The sequence below is a fragment of the Takifugu flavidus genome, chromosome 20, assembly GCF_003711565.1.
Source record: "Takifugu flavidus isolate HTHZ2018 chromosome 20, ASM371156v2, whole genome shotgun sequence".
Taxonomy (NCBI): Eukaryota; Metazoa; Chordata; class Actinopteri; order Tetraodontiformes; family Tetraodontidae; genus Takifugu; species Takifugu flavidus.
The window spans coordinates 5,004,682-5,020,863 of NC_079539.1; the positions used below are offsets into that span (position 1 = coordinate 5,004,682).

The 16,182-nt window shown below is 45.7% G+C and overlaps 1 protein-coding gene across 10 annotated transcripts in view; it reads right to left on the reverse strand.

Moving 5' to 3' along the window:
* The window catches only part of ntng2b (netrin g2b), a 41,322-nt gene extending 26,434 nt beyond the window's left edge, over nucleotides 1-14,888 (reverse strand). For 4 of the 10 annotated variants that reach the window (XM_057018781.1, XM_057018783.1, XM_057018782.1 and 1 more), the window contains exons 1-3: nucleotides 14,461-14,884; nucleotides 12,922-13,642; nucleotides 4,343-4,986 (exon numbers count right to left, since the gene is read on the reverse strand). In XM_057018781.1, coding sequence (XP_056874761.1) covers nucleotides 4,343-4,986; nucleotides 12,922-13,140 — 863 coding nt within the window. In that variant the 5' untranslated portion in view covers nucleotides 13,141-13,642; nucleotides 14,461-14,884. Of the gene's footprint in view, nucleotides 1-4,342; nucleotides 4,987-12,921; nucleotides 13,643-13,986; nucleotides 14,217-14,460 lie in introns of those variants that run through there. The other 6 variants (XM_057018778.1, XM_057018779.1, XM_057018775.1 and 3 more) reach the window with 4 other exon arrangements.
* Between the last annotated feature and the right edge of the window lie 1,294 nt (nucleotides 14,889-16,182).

Consider the following 16,182-nt stretch of genomic DNA (forward strand, 5'->3'; position numbering starts at 1 on the left):
CCATTTGGTGAAGACTCAGACTGCTCATGGTATATTCATGACCTGTCGATCCAATATCTCCATATTTAGGAATTTATTCATTTAAAAAAAAAAAATTGCGGTCATATTTTTAAAGTCGCAAGTGGCCGCAGTTGCTAGAAGGTTTTCCTCCCTAAAATTATAATGAACAAAAAAAAATGCCTTCAGCAATTTTCCCAACGTATCGGATAAATTTAACCAGCACAGCCTAAATAATTCACATGATAAGACCTGATGCAGATAAAATTGAAATCACATTAATATCCAGCACACTCGCTAAGGCCTTTAGCTCAGCGCCAGATCTGGATAACATATTCATGACTGCGGCCATGAATTTGGTGGCGCCGAAATATAATTTCATCTAAACTAACAAGCTTGGATCCAGTTGGAGCCAACTAAAGGCAACTGTTGACTGTTTACTGTTCTCGGTGAGAGTAAAACCAGTTAAGTTTGTGCCGGTTTGTTCCTGTCTGTGAAAGGAAGTGGATGACTTAATTCTCTCAGCACATTAGCATGTCAGCAGGAGGCCAGTATGGCTCTGAGACAAACACAGACACGGGATGGATAAATGAGTCGAGTAGACATGAAACAACGTGCAAAAGGACCCTGAATGTCATTAGCGCTCATGTGGCCTGTTCTCTTTTTCCTGTCACTCTTTCTCACTATTGGAAGATAATTAGTTGTTACAGCGGCGGAGGATCTTCAGACATGTTCCTGCAAGTCGTTTTACCGTCAGTTTTTAAATTATAAATGACCAAAAGGGCACGCGCACTGCTGAAAACAAAACACACACTTTATGCCTTGCAGTTCTAATTGTGCTATTAATCTCATTCATGCTCTTTTTTAGCCTGGCTAGCAGCGTTTCTTCATGCATGTTTGCAGAAGCCACTTAGGGAAAAAAAAAAGATCTTCAAAGACGACATGATTTCTATGTGCATAATTAATAATCAAACCATCTGTGATGTAATTCCGCACTCTTCATTTACTCAGCTGATTGACAAACAAGAGCAAGAGAGTCTCGGCCTGCCTACTTGGCTTGCCTTAAATGTCATTCTTCCTCCCCCCATCTGCCAATCAAATCCAATTGAGAGGTCATGGGAGAGGAAGGCCTGACGCCGAGTGATTACCAGCGTGGAGAAAAAAGAAAAATGACGCAGACTTTACCTTCTTCCTCATCCTGATCCATCTCCTGCTTCCTGTCTTGGACCTAATCCACTTAGTCGGCTCTTCCTGAGCTTACAGCCTTTCCTTTATTCCATTATAAACACCCAACTTACGACCTGCTGCTTATTTCATTAAAAAGGCCCAATCCATGACCCCATGTCTAATCCATATTGCCGACTACAGGCCAGCCACGGCCAGCTAGACTCCACGCTGTAGTCCAGCAGGGTGGCGACGGAGAGAGAGGTTCCACGAACGAGGGGGGAATTTGAGAGCTGCCCTTACGAGGAAAAAGCTTCCCGGCGAATCTGATTTCACTGATGTAAATGATGATAGAGCGGAGAGGCTGTGCTACTTTGATGGCTGAAAAGGGCCTACACACGGGCCATCGCTGTTATGGAAATGGACGCATCTGAGAGGTGACTCTAGCTGGTAAAGTCAGCATATATCCCGGGGCTTCCAGAACTCCAAACTCCTCGTCTAAAAGGTTAGATTGCCGTCACTGGTGGGGCTCATTACAGTTAACCTTGGAACAAATGTGTAACATGGAGTGAGCTGATGCTGAAAAATCTGCCACCAGCCCCATCCTCTTTGACTTTGCCTCCCTGAAACGGTCAGACCTTCTCCCCTTTAGGGCAGCCTTCCGCCTCCTCTGGCTTCCCTCCACCCTAAACGCCCTCTCTCTCGCCATGCATTCTGCTGAGTGGTGTCATTGCATCCCCAAATCTAAATTTACACCGTCCCTCTCATCAAATCTAGCTGCTCTGTGTTAGCACTTAATGGCCTATCGGATGATGCGTTTACTGACAAAGCAGCATGGTTTTGGCTCTGATTACCTGGCGTCTGACACACCTGCGACAGCTCTTTTTCAAGCTGTCCAGCCTCTCTGACAAAGCCCCCCCCACCGGATAAAAGACAGGATTCGGCAAGAGATTAAATTCGGGACCGATTGTTGGGAAGAGGTTTGTTTTTGCTTCGCTTAGGTCACTTTGAATATTTATAACTAATAATAATGGCTTTTAACCTGGTTCATCCAGCGGGCCAGGGTTCGAGCCACGGTGACATACGATACGGCCAGGAAGTGACTACAACTCCCTCTCCATCGATACGACCGGCGTATCTCATTACAGCGGCGACCCCTGGTACGCTGCCTCTCGGCCTTGATCATATAAAACCCATTTCAGAGCGCAGTGTCCCCGCTGCAGCGCCAGCGTAGTGGAATATTCATTATTCAAATTTTAAGCATTGAAAATCCCAGTATGTTACGGAGGCCAGATGAGATGAGATGAAATAGCTTAGCCTTTTGTCCAGGGAACATTGACTAATCGTCTCGCTCCCCAAAATCAATTTCCCAGCCATAAGCATCAGACACTCCTGATTGTACTGTACTGTCGAAGACCCCCCACTGCCATCACCTAATACTTCTGCTGGCCGCCCGGAATAACTTATTGATTAGTGATTATGTTACGGGAGGTGGCAGAGGCGGAAGATGGACCGGCCTCAGTCATCTCCACGGGGCTAAATTTGGGTCTCCCGTTACCAGATCCAGCACATACTGACACTATCTGGAGCTGTCACCGGCCACCAGCTCACCTCTGCCGCAGGAGGGAAGAAAAAGAATATCAGAGTGATACAACCCAAAGTTCCGGACCAGAGGGATGCTGTTCTGAGCAAAGCGGCACACAGGCCATGGAGACAATGAAGATTTTAGACTTTTGGATAAAGAAATAAGCAGATATTTTGAGACAGGATAGCATGATGACTAAAGTTTGCAGGTGTAAAGGAGGCACTGACATAAAATGTGTCACCGCCCAGGTATTGGTCCTCCTGTGATTGATACCTTCAAGCCTTTTCTGTAGTGTCACTGAGCTCTCTCTCCTCCCCTGTGCGTGTGTGTGTGCGTGTGTGTGTGCTGCGTCAGCATCAGCTCAGAACTCCATCAAACACCCCCCCCCCCCCCGTCCATACCTTGACAACGCAGATGAGACGCCCACATAGCTCCACGCTTGTTTCAAATGGTGACTCATTTTGGTTTTTTTTCCCTCCTCTCCCCCGCCACCCTGTCACGCACACAAATTTACGCCCCCTTCCTCCCCCCCAGCGCCGCGCCATCCCGACGAGGTTGTTAAATACCATTCAAATGTCAGCCAGAGGTATTGATTGGAATGATAATTCTGAGAGGTAGAGGGGAAGACGGCCCGTTGATGCTAAGCAGGGTTCGAGCATCCTTCACTGTCACAAAGTTGCCTTGTAAGGGTTCCCGGCTCCCCTGACAGAATGTGGATGGCGGTTTACGTTAGACCACCGAGGCCACATGTTCCTGTCGTTAATCATTCTCCTCACAGGCCGCCGACGGGACTCGCGTGGAGAGAGATAGGTTATGTGAAACGGGCCCGGATCAGAGTGAGTGAGTGTGAAAGTGCACGGAGAAATGTCAGACCAGAGGGTGTTTTCATCTCCAGACGTCACCTTTCAGTAAAGACATTCAAAAATATGCCAGCCGCTTTATTACGATCCAAAAACCCATTCAAAGTGATGCCATTTTAGCCGATAGGCTATTGTTGGAGGGCGGTTTCCTTTGTTGGCGTCGCTAAGCTGTTACACCACGGTGGGAGTTTATTCCATGTGTGAATACTGTAGATGCGTCACATGTTTACTTTACTTCCCCTATCATCTGGGACTTTTAAATTTCCATTTCTATTGCTGCTAAGATGCAATGGGAATAAATACAGTTTTGTTTGTGGCTCAGCAGAGCCTTACATCATAGCTTTGAAGGCGAATAAAGTTTTCCTTCAAGATGGAAATAAAAAACTCCCAGAATAGAGATTTGGTCTTACTTTTTTTTGTTTATCCTAATATTTATTCTGGGGGTAAAAAAAGAACTTGGGTCACACAAGCACGTTTATATTATGATAATTTCTGCAGATATCTGTGAAGTTGAGGTCAGAGACAGTGTCTCATCAGGTAAAACGGCCCAAAAAAGAGGCTTTTAATGAGATCTGACAGATAAACAACAGCAACCATCACGTGAAGGTGCGATTTTTGTTGGCTGTGTGTAATATAATTAAACTCTATTTCTAATTTTAAGTATACAACTATTTCATTGTTAAGGGACAATTATATTAATGAAAATATACATGCTAAATAAAGTTGTGACCCTCACCTGGCTGGTACGTCGATGTTGGAGATGGCGTAGAAGTACTTGAGCAGATTGTCTCTCTGGACGTAGGTGCCCCCGAGGGCGGGCCTGAGAAGCCTCAACCGAAGGTTGGTGAAGGTGAAGAAGTCCCTCAGTCCTTTCATACTTTCCATGCGAGTGTACAGATTGTCCATGTTCTGTAACCGCAGCCCTGCAAACACAGCAAAGCGTGCCCCCACCTCGAACTTCACGCTTTTCTCGTTCTTAGAGCCGACCCAGCGCGAATACTGCTCGGTGCAGATGACCCGTGTGATGTTGGCGGGCGTCAGGTCACGCACGCGCTTTGGGGGCATGTTGAAGGCGTCCGTGCAGTCGTCGGCGTAGAACTGGTAGGGCTGCCATGAGCGCCCGTGGTCCATGGACTTATCCAGAATCATGATCGTGGGGCGGCCATACTCAAAGGTGATCTGAATGTCATCCGTGAGCTCCAGACTCTTGTTCCAGGTCATAGTGATGTTGGCTAACAGTGGCTCTGGGTGACGCCTCCATGTAACTGTCTGCCAGTAGGTGATTAGACCGTTGCGTTCACGGTCCTGCATCAGCTGAGGAGGGTGAGCTAAGTCCGGGTTGGAAGCATCACATTCGTCGCTGCACAGGTAAGGGTTCTCCTACAAGAGGGAACACAGCCAGAGAGTCATGAGTGTGGTGGTGAGTGACCTTTGGGCAACAACACAGCTAAAAAGATCTAAAGACAGGCTCTGGAAGGATTAACCAATTACTTGATCCAGTCATGTGTCCTCTCACACTCAACATCCAAGGGAAGAGCTCCAGGAATCACTACAGTTTCAGTATGTGGTCCCAGGCGCCAACAAATATTCCAGTCTGGCTGGTTTGTGGTTATTTAATACAGCTGGCTGAGAGTTTGCAGCACTCTCATGTCATGTGATGCTATGCTATGTTAATATGAATAATATGAATGATTGTAAAAAAACAACATACCTGTTGTGTAATAAATGCAACATTTTCGTAAAACCCCCAGAAACTTAGTTCATCTGAGGCTGAAGAATCCTCCACTCAAGTAAATGATACAGTCGCATCAGTGCAGAGTCTATGACGCGTCGATAACATGAAATAAATAAACATAAAGTGACTTACTGCCAAGAGGGACAGGGATCTTAAAAGTCAACATGCAAACCAGCACATCGGGGAGTGTGAAGGCCATAAAGATCGTGCATTCCCCCGTGCGCAGCATTGCACATTTACCTCCAGAGGATGGATCCTTCTCATCTAATGACACCGAGATGTTGGGGCACACGGCAGCCCCTCACACTCACAGGAATTCAGTTTAGTTTCTACCTCTCATTCCCTGCTGTGGGCTCATCCTTATTCTCTGCTAGAAACACAATTTCATTATCTGCTTGTTGTTTCCAGGTATGAGCTCTGTCCTACAGGGCCCCTGACCTACAAGACATCAGATTTTCATCACCCCACCAAACAAGAGATAAGTTGCTAGCCCCTGAAATTCTAATGGCTTGTCATATGGATACATTTGCATAGATTTGATTGAAAGTGATGTGGCTTACTGTTGTAAGACAGTTTTCTGACATCTACATCACTGCAGAAGTCAAATATGTGCCCAAAGAAATCCCAAAGATCCTCGCAGACGCCTTTCCTCGTGCCTCATCTACAAAATACCGCTGAGGATTTGACCACATGCACGGGGCTCCGTAAACCCCCGGGATGAGCTAATTAGACAGATATGTGAATATTCGATCTCACATTTACTTGCACCATTGTATCAACGTGTCAAAGTATCATTTTTATTGTGTGTCCAGGAATTTACTCATCGTTATAAGCCGCATGCTATAAATATGTGCAGAAATTAGCTGGAACTGTGTGACATGTTTCTAATGGCAGTGGGCACCAGGAGTCAGCATCGTTTTCAACTGAGTAGCATTGGAATCGCCTCAGGAGCCGTTTTCATACAGGGTTTCCACATTATGTGAGTGTACTCATTCATTTAGTCTACCACCTTCACACGGAACCTCAGCGAGAGCTGTTTCCATGTGAATCGTCAGTCTCCAGAGGACAATCTTCATATGTATTGTTACCCCCCCCAGGCTTCTCCACCCTTCCTTCCTTCTGTCTCTATTGTGGTGCCATGCAAGCGGCTCTTCTTGAAACATGTCGAACTGGTAACCGCGCTGCCACAAACAGGCTAAAAACAGACACCTCAATTGTTATTTTTGGAAAATTGTTTTTTTTTCCAAGATATTTTAGCAACGTGTAATTGACAAGTGGTTTGATGCAAAGTAGGTCAAGTTAAAACGCAGTCTCCATCTGACTAAATCTTCAAAACGCATCATTGTTTCAACATGATGTGCCAATCTTACTACAGCAGGAAGTGACTGTAATATTTATTTAAACATTGATATGAATATTTAAAGAATCCATGAGTTTAGCGTACTGAACAATATTGTTTTCTGGATTTAAAAGGGGCAATTTTCATCATTTAAAATTAAAGCCACTACCAAAGGAGGGTCAGTCAAATCCTGCGTAACGCTCCGCTAACAAACGCAGGAGTAACAGTCCTGTGAAGATGAGATTATAAATCATCTGATTTGTGGTGACAATGCAGAGCAGGAAAAGAAACACAAGCGCACGCAGAACTGCTGCTGAGACAAGCTGGACGGCAAAGGGGACGCCACGCAGGACCACAGGTAAAGAAGCAGAGGTGGAACTCCAGCGGAATAGAAGCGCTGATAATCTATCTCTCTCTTCACACTGTGCTGCCGCTGTCCTGTAACTGATAACACAATTATCTCCCTTTCACTGACTCAGATAGAGATCACTCTCAGCACAAACACACTCGAGATGATAATCTACATTGTTCATAACAACAGAGACATGGTAATTTGATGCAAGTCGTTCGCGCCTTTTAAGCATATCCCGCTGCTTTGCTAGCTGCCCCTCATGGGGCATCTCTGGACCTTAGTGTACACACATTTACACACAGGGGAAGGGATTAGTATGCTGCTGTCCTGGAGGTGACCTCTGACCTACAAATCCTATTGAAAATGATCGTGCTGTCACACTGTCCCAGATACAGCCCCGCTCGGCAGCACCAGTGAGTTTGACAGGAAAAAAGTTTCTTTCTTTTTTAGGCTACAAAGTATCAAGAAAGAACAAAACAACCAATGAGTGTTTGTTGTTAACTTATTGTTGTCTCTGCTGAGGTTGAATGGCAGCTCGAGCAGCGACAAGGTGTTCCCGTCCGCTGTGGCCTCTCTGAGCCCATTAGGATTAGCTACAGAGGAGGTCATATGTAGTGTAATATAGGTTGGATAGATTATTTCATCCTCCATGAGAGGTTTAGGCGTGAGGTTATGTTAAGCCTTTTGTGTGCCCCTGTCTTCCTTATTGCCCCCGCTCTGGCCCAGCCAAGTATACGTATACACCAGCATACACTCGTCCCACAAACACATTTTGGCTCACTAACACACACACACGCAGATCCCGGCCAACTGCTGCAGCAGGTGGCCTACGCTGCTAAGCCCCTCCAGCAATTATCCTCACTGGGATCCCGTCTCCACGACAACAGTCGTCGCGATGCCCCTGCTGATTAGTGACTTCCTTGTTTTCACATGTGGGAAAAACAGTATGAGACTAAAATTCCTTCAAAAACTCCTGTTGTATTAAATTTTGCATTGGGCTGTGGGTCTAAAGATACCCCTACTTTAATCATTTTTGCCTCTATGCTTAAATTTAGCTTCTTTTTTAAAAAAAAGAAAGAAAACATCTCCCTGCACGTCCTTCCATTACACTTACAAAGGTTTCCTGTCGCCGTCTTGCCCTCCCTGTCCTTTTTCTTATTTTATTTATTTATTTCTCCGCTTATAGAAGTTTCAAAGTTATACTGCTAGCTAGGGGAATAAAGGTTAGGACACACGCTCAGAAAACACAATTTATTTTGTTTTGAAGAAACATCAAATGAAATGACCCTCCCCCCTTAAAAAGGCCACAGCAGGGGGAAAAAGATATTGCTTTTTCAGTTATAACGTTAATCTTTAGCTCTCCCATCATGCTGGAGTTGCGCTGGGTGAAGCTTGAGTGTTTTCAGCGCGCAACACCTAAAAACCGCACGCATACATGTGCGCGTTTCATCCTTATTACCAGGAACATTGATTACTTGCTTGCCTGCATATTCCATGCAGGTGGGTGTGCGTGTCAGGAAAGGTGTTTGCTGAACTGGAGGGGAAGAGAAGAAAGAAAGAGCACGTACCAGGAAAAGTTATAAAAAGCAATGTAGGCAATACGTGCAGCAAATTCTCTGAAGGAGGAACGGGCCGGAGAGAGAAGCTGCTGTTCTCTGGGAGCGCACTGATGCAGTGAGTTCAGGTAAAAACCATTATGTTTTATTGATGGCTGTTATTAAATCTAAACCGAGCATACAGAGGGGGATAAGGAGGGACAGACAAGCTGGAAAAGGATTTAAGGCTTAAAGATGGCTGAGATGTCTCTGGTAACGGAGCTGATGTCATTTCAGAGTTTCTTAAAAAGCGCGCTCGGCTGATTCCTGTAGATTTGCCGGATTTAAGAGTGACAGTTCTGAGAAACTAAGTATCAAGGCCGAAATGATGGAATCACATCCAAGCACAGCAAACATCCATTTAAAAATCTTTCCATCTATTTGCTTGTTCTGATGTATTTTAAAGGGATCCCTTACATCATTTCCTGTGAAAGACTCTCTACATTACACTACTTGACATTTTGATGGTGCATTTCCTGCTGCTGTTCTTCCTCATTTACACCTGATCCATTAAACTTTGCAGATTAATTTGATTAAAAGTATAAAGCAACTAAGACTATCTTAAACTGTGTCTTTTTGTCGGTCTACAGTTGTCGCCTCCTTTATTTCAGAGGATGGTTTGTAGCAGCTGCAAATACACACTGCTGTTCACTGCTGCATCAGAGGAATAGAAATGTATTTTTAGATTGTTTCATTTGTCTTACTGTTGTCCTGTGTAGTGTTGGAAAGGAAGTTATACTGTGTTATTTTTGGAATACTATTGAACAAAAAGTGTCACGTGGTACCAAATGTACTGAGATTTTTGAGCAAATCACATTGAAACAGCAAAAGTATCAGTATTGTCGCAGATTCAGTGTAATTGATTTATTTTAAATGATTTCAATATCTGCTCTTAAAAAGGTCTAAAAATTTGTTGGTTTGACTGTTATATAGCATATCAAGTAACTAGTAAACAAATTAAAGTCCTTATGGTTATAAAATGTCTCTTCAAACCCGGTTAGAGGGGGAAAAAACAAATTTAAATGTAAATAAAAGTGTTAAACTTAACAACCGGCCTGGCTAGTCAAAGTGATAGACTCCACAGGATGATTGGGACCAAGGTGCCCGGGTCCCCTTCAAGGCTCAGATGTTGCAGCTTGTTTCTCACACGTGCACTTTTCACACGTAACACTTTTGCTTTTCTCCACAATCCAGCCACTGTTGAGACTGGTGAGAGGACGTGAGTTGTTAAGTTCACCTCAAGCTGTCTAAGCCCCTGCAGCCAATCCCCTCTTAGCATCGCCTGAATGAGGGATAAGTCTCACTTATAACCATCCTCCTGTTCTGCCAACACATCTACACACACTCTGATCACTTTCCACTGTATCCTAATGGGAATGCAAGCCGTACATTACATCACCGTCCCTCCCCCGCCTCCCATGTCTCTGCATTTGTGCTCTCCATCACTGTCCATTTCACTCTTGCTGATCCCTTCGTTAATTATGCCCCGCTCCGTTAGACCTGCCCACGCTGTGCCCATATTCACCTCATGAGAGTGTATTATTAGCACCACGGCCACCTGGCCGTGCTCATACCCCAAGGAGAAGCATCAGCGATGGGCTTCACCCCGGCTGGTTGTGGCTCCTTTTGCATGGCCTCAACAACCCACCGCTGTGCAGGGCAGGTCCACCCGGCCTAGCAGGGCCGTGCTGGGCAGGGAGAACGGAGTATGGCTGTAGGCCCAGTCTGGGAAGCACTGCTCCACGCTACCAGCTGCCATCTTCCTCTCATTTCTGCATGCTCCCCTTTCACTGCTGCGCAGCCTCTCTCTTCTGTCATGTCTATTTTTAGAGCCGGCTGATTTCTACCTTCTAAAACAGGCAAATGTGTTGAGAAGCGGAATGGTGGGGATGGTTCCGTTGGTTTTTTCCCTTTTTAAAATTTAATATTTTGGCACGGTCAGCCAAATCGCGGCAGGTACAGCCCCTACCAGACCCCTTTGGTGTCACCAAGCGTGCTCACTTCTGCATTTAGTTACTGTCTGTTCTCGGCCCCAGGAGAAATACGATTGACGGTTCGGGTTAGGAGAGAGAAAATAAAATAACAGTGCTGCAAATCCTTGTTTAATGCAGCATTTTCATACGGACACACCGCGCATACTACTGTGGAACTGTAGTGCGATTTCATCTTTCTGCTTAGCTAAGCTTAGATCTTCCTCACCGCTCTCTCATCATTAGCCATCCCCCGCTGCAACATGCCCACCGCCTCCGCCCCCCCCCCAAGCCTCCTCACTCTACTTTCCTCAGCAGCCAGCTACAGCAAGACTCCATAAAAACGAACGTCCCGGAAAACTACAAAGAAACTCCCGAAGTCCCCAACAGTAGTGACAGTAGCATCTTCCTCGTGTTGTTGGAGGCGCGCTGCGTTGAAAGAATCCAACGAGCTGGCCTGTTTGGCTGAGGAGAAAGGATGATGCGTTCCCAGAAAACAAGTGATAAACAGAGTTGGAATCAAATGGATCCCAGCAGACAGACCAAAAACTAATGTAAACCAAAGCGCGCGGGGAAAGCTTTCCACATCAAACTCCCCCAGAACAGCAAATTCTTTGCATAGATTTTACACTGTACTCGGAGAAAAGGCGAGGGATGTTTTGCATCTTCCACTGTCTCTAGCCTTATTAAGGATGAGCAGCTATGCACACTGGGCAATGCGGTCTTTTTTTTTTTAATCCCATGCCCTGACTTTCCCTCAACTTGCGAGACCGCTGAATGAGTCGATGTAAATGTACACCAATTAGATGAGAAACTGTCTTTTCTGCAAGCTGCCAAATCTGGGAGGGAGGTGGAATATGAGAACAAATGATTTGTAAACCAATAACCTCAATAAATACCTTGTGTTTGAGTTCAAATGAAAGGCAGAGGGGACTTAATCGACTCGATTCCCTGCTCCAAAACACACTTTTGTAACTGCGATTTAATATATGGGCTCCAGCAGGAAAAAATGATGTAAAAAAATACTAAATCTACCCTTTTCCCACATCCCTCACTTGTGAAGAAAATATTAATCACTCAGTTCTTCGCTCTTATTTCCCACTAGGGGGCCTTCAGTCTTCAGTTATGGGTGACCTGAAAGGAACCAAAAGTTTCCATTTAAGACACCCTGCCCCATGTGAAAGTGCTGACTAAGACCCGAATCCTTCCGGTCCCGCCCCAAGCAGCTCTCCTCCTTCGTGGCTCTGGCAGCGCACTCTGGTTCTTTGGAATAGAGCAACCAACCCTTGTAAAGCCCATTAAGAAACCCATCAATATTTCATCATCGCTCACTCAGAAACATAGTTATAGAAGTTTCCAGTCTGGGACCATTAGGGGGCAGACGTCAATACGTTATGGCAGCAACGCTGTCTCCCCCCCCCCACCGTTAATCTCAAGACATGACATTGGAGAAGCTTTCTCAAGACGACAGTGGTTTCCGCTGCTTCTACATTAAACAAATCATTAACCATTAGGTATCCAAACAGCACCATATGCTTTCCTGCTCCCGTCAAATGACCCCTACCTAAGCACTCTTAGTTTCATTAGGAGGAAGCGTGGAAGACAGGCTGGTTTGTAAAATTATCAGGTGATGAAGCCTTTCTGTCACGCAGGACGCAAATGCAGATTTAGCAGAGTCTCTAATGCGATGAGGACATTCTGTCTAGCAAATGTTGTGAGTTTGACTCATGGCTGCAGAGTGAGGTCTTGCGCCTTCAGTTGTGGCCAGTTCAGAGCGGACGCAGAGAGAAGGAACCTGCTGTTTCGCACCGAGGCAGATTTTATGAGTTAAATATCAGACTTTTTTTTTGCTGGAGAAGCAGAGAGGATATGGAGGTGGGGGAGGAGGAAGGGGGCTTAATTGCAGTCTTCTTGGGATTACAATGATTTTATAACCCTTGTTTCAAATTATTACACAGGCATTAGCTGTGATGGGAACAAACCTGCGGGCCAATGCGTGTTAAATGTTGCTATGGAAGAAATTTTGATGAGTTCTCAACCTTCGTTGTCCTTGAAACAGTAAAAAATTCCGAGATTTTTTGAGCAGTGTGAGTTAGCTGAAGTAGAATTACCATTTACTGCAAACAACTTTTCAAGACCAGTTAATTTCACCTGTTTTCACCCATTTTAGATCGCTTCAGCTTCTTTCTTAATTTCAGACATATTGCCGTATATATGGCCATATTGACTGGAAATTACTTTCTACATTAAAAAAATTCTGCAAAAGATGTGACACTCTGCATTCAAAATTTAAATATGCAAAAGAAGCCCTGATATGTACTCACCAGTGTGCAAAACCTTTCCGGGGGGTTCCCACAGGTGATTCCGGGAGGATCAACCTTAATTCGCATGTAGTCTTTCATGGACGCAGGTTTCGGCTGGCAGGCGTACTGCTCCCAAACCGAGCCCTCGTCCGTGCTCACCAGGGACTTGCACAGTTCGTACTGGCCCAGGGCGAAGGCCAAGCAGTGCAACAGTAGCAGAAACACTGTCTGGAGGCGCATGGCAATCGGGGAGGGTGTTTGGAGCGGGTTTCGGCGCGGGGTGAGGGGGTCACGGAGCTCAGCGGAGAGGTGAAGCGCATATGATCACAAGAGTGGAAATCCCTAGAACCATACTTCTCTGCTTTAGACTGTAAATGGAGGTGTGACAGAACTCGCTCCCAGGCTCATAAATGTCAAGAACCGCTGTTCCGGAACTTGTGCTCAATGTCTCCTCACAGAAAATGATGGAGCCCCGAGAGCCGCGAATGGGACGCTTTCTTGTTTTGACGGCTTCTTGAGGAAGATGGAGGGCAAAGGAAGTGGCGGATAATGTGACAGAGATTAATCTCAACAGTCAGTTTGACCATAGTGCTGCTGCGAGTCGGATGGGAAAGGTTAAAGCGGATCCATGTTCCAGGATGTCGAGTCCCGCGGGGAAATTGTGGATGGTCACGAAGGATGAGGAAGGAGTTGCTGCCTCTTCAGGAGCATCCATTGGCCGATGTGGAAGTGCGTGACTGTCCTAGAGCAAAACGGGGAAGAATGCAAGAGATTTAATCTCAAATCGTCACATCCGTTCAAGGATCTGTTGTAAAATGTTTCCCAACTGACACGCTAAAAAATGTTGCGATAAGGATTTAGCGGGTTATTTAGTATTGATAAGCGTCTTATTTACGCTATCAGATCTGAATTTCCACCAGAATATTACTCTAAAACACTTTCGACGGATGTCGGAGGACAAGAAAACCCGAATAATTACGCATGAAGAGTTGCACAGGCACCGCACTTCGGGATAACCACATGCGTAAAAACACGTGCTGGTGCCGGTGTCCGTGCGTAAGAGTTTTTACTGCTCCAGTAACTCACCAGTGCAAGAGACGAAGGACAAATGGATTCTAATAAACGCGCAAAAGTAATTTTATTATCTTAAATAACGAAAAGTGCCGTGTGAGTTGGAAAAAAATCCACCACTTTATTCAATGTTGAGCTGAAAAGCCGACATGGAAAACGCGCCCTGCGATCACCCACTGACAGGAGCCTGGCCCGACTGCACCTGTCCCGCACGGCCCCGTGCACAGTTTGACAAGTAAAGTCACTGACGCTATCTCGCAAGGGTGTGTCAGTTTACACTCTCCCAAAGCGCAGAATCCCCTCCCCACGCACCGTGACTGTCTTATATAGTCGCACATTAATTCAGCAATTATATCCTGAAAATGTGCAAATGCACGTCAAACTCTCGTTACTTTCTCCAGGACGGAGATCTGGCTGCAGAAAGGAGCAACACATTTTTTAATTTTCTTTTTTTTTTAAACCCGGTATCTTCATTAATTAAGCACTTACTGCTCACATGTATCCAGGAGATGGGTCAACACTTCGGCGCAGGAGCTGCGGGTGCACCCTCACTTAGGACAAAACAACAATAAGAACAACCAAACAGAGAAATCCCCCCCGATCATCCACTGAACAGTTCCACCGCCGCGGTCCTCTCTGTACTCCCGCTATGTGCCAGCCCGACTCGCTGTTTGTTTGTGCCTTCTGTCGGATACTTTTTTTTATCGCACCGTGGATCGCTGCGCTCTGTCGGTGTCCTAGATTTGGAAAGGACCGGGGGAAAAAAGAGGACAGAAATCCAGCGTAAAGGAGTATCAAAAGTATAAAATATTGACTTAGAGGAGAGGCTTGTGCCCGCCCTTCTTCTCCCCCCTCTCCGCCTCCGCTTCCTACTTTACAAGCTCGGGTTTACCCGGGATGCTCAAGGGCAGAGAGAGAGAGAGAGAGAGAGAGAGAGAGAGAGAGAGAGAGAGAGAGAGAGAGGAGAGAGAGAGGGAGAGAGAGAGAGATGGCCCGTCCTCACTTCGCTCTAGCTCTCTCTATCGCTCCCCCTTCTGTCTGTTAATGCCTGGTCTAAATCCTTTTACCATCACTTTCAATCACTATCTGAGCCTTTATCTGCTGGAGCCGGAGCCCTGCTGCCTCGGCCGGGGCGGTGCAGCCTCCTCTGTCCGCTCCAAAGTGTTTCCCTTCGGGTCCGATCAGTAACCTGCTCGACTTCAAGAACCAGCGAGGAAACAACACCGCAATTGTCCTCGTGTGTCCAGAAGAAGACGGTCTTTGTAACCACCGAAAGTCATCACCAACATCATCTCCTCACTGGGTATTAAAAACACATATATATGTTTTGTGTTAGTAAAGTGTCCTGAGAAAGATAGTAAACTCCAAACTGATGCCATATGTTACTGTATGGCTGGGCACAAACACAGCATAATTTACGATATTGGGATAGAGAATAATGATATTCTAAACAGGTCACCAAGATTTATGGCACCCGTGGGGGAAATCAAAAGTTGGTAAACTAAAAACTGCTGTATAAACGTATATCTGCTCAAAATGTCCTTATGGCGGTGAAATAGATTTTGGGGGGATTTTTAAGTAGATTTTTACCTGAAACGAGTCGACATTACCTCTGTTTAATTCCTAACCTTGCCGTAGTTGATTTGTGGGCATGTCGCCACAACTCAATGCCCCTGCATTTCATTTTGGAAACTACTAAAACAGCTGAGACATCTTTTTTTTTTTATGCACAAGTGCAGGAGCAGATGTCCCTAATCATTCCGGAGCAAGTCATGACGGTGCAGTTCACCCCACAGAGGTGAGGGAAAGACACACGGGCTTACAGGAAGGCTCCATCAGACCAAACAGGGCCGCATGCAAAAGGCAGAGGAAATTATGAATGTCTGTACGAAGCACTGACAGCACATCTGAAATCAATAACCTGTCCTTGGCGGGCCTCGCTGCTCTTTTTGAATCTTTTTCTTTTTTTGCACTTTAACCTTTTGTGTGCTGCTCTGTCATTTACACCCATGTGAAAAGGACCGTTTTCTGGCGCAGTGTCGTAAACAGAAGTCTTTTACCACAGAATCACAGACTGAAATCGATGCGTCGGGACCAAAAGAGAGTCCTGCTGCCGAATTTGTCATTTCCCGAGGCGGAAAACCCAACACATCTCTGAATTTCTCATTTAGCCCGCGTTTGCCGCTCAAGGTTTGCAAGCTCCCGCCTCTT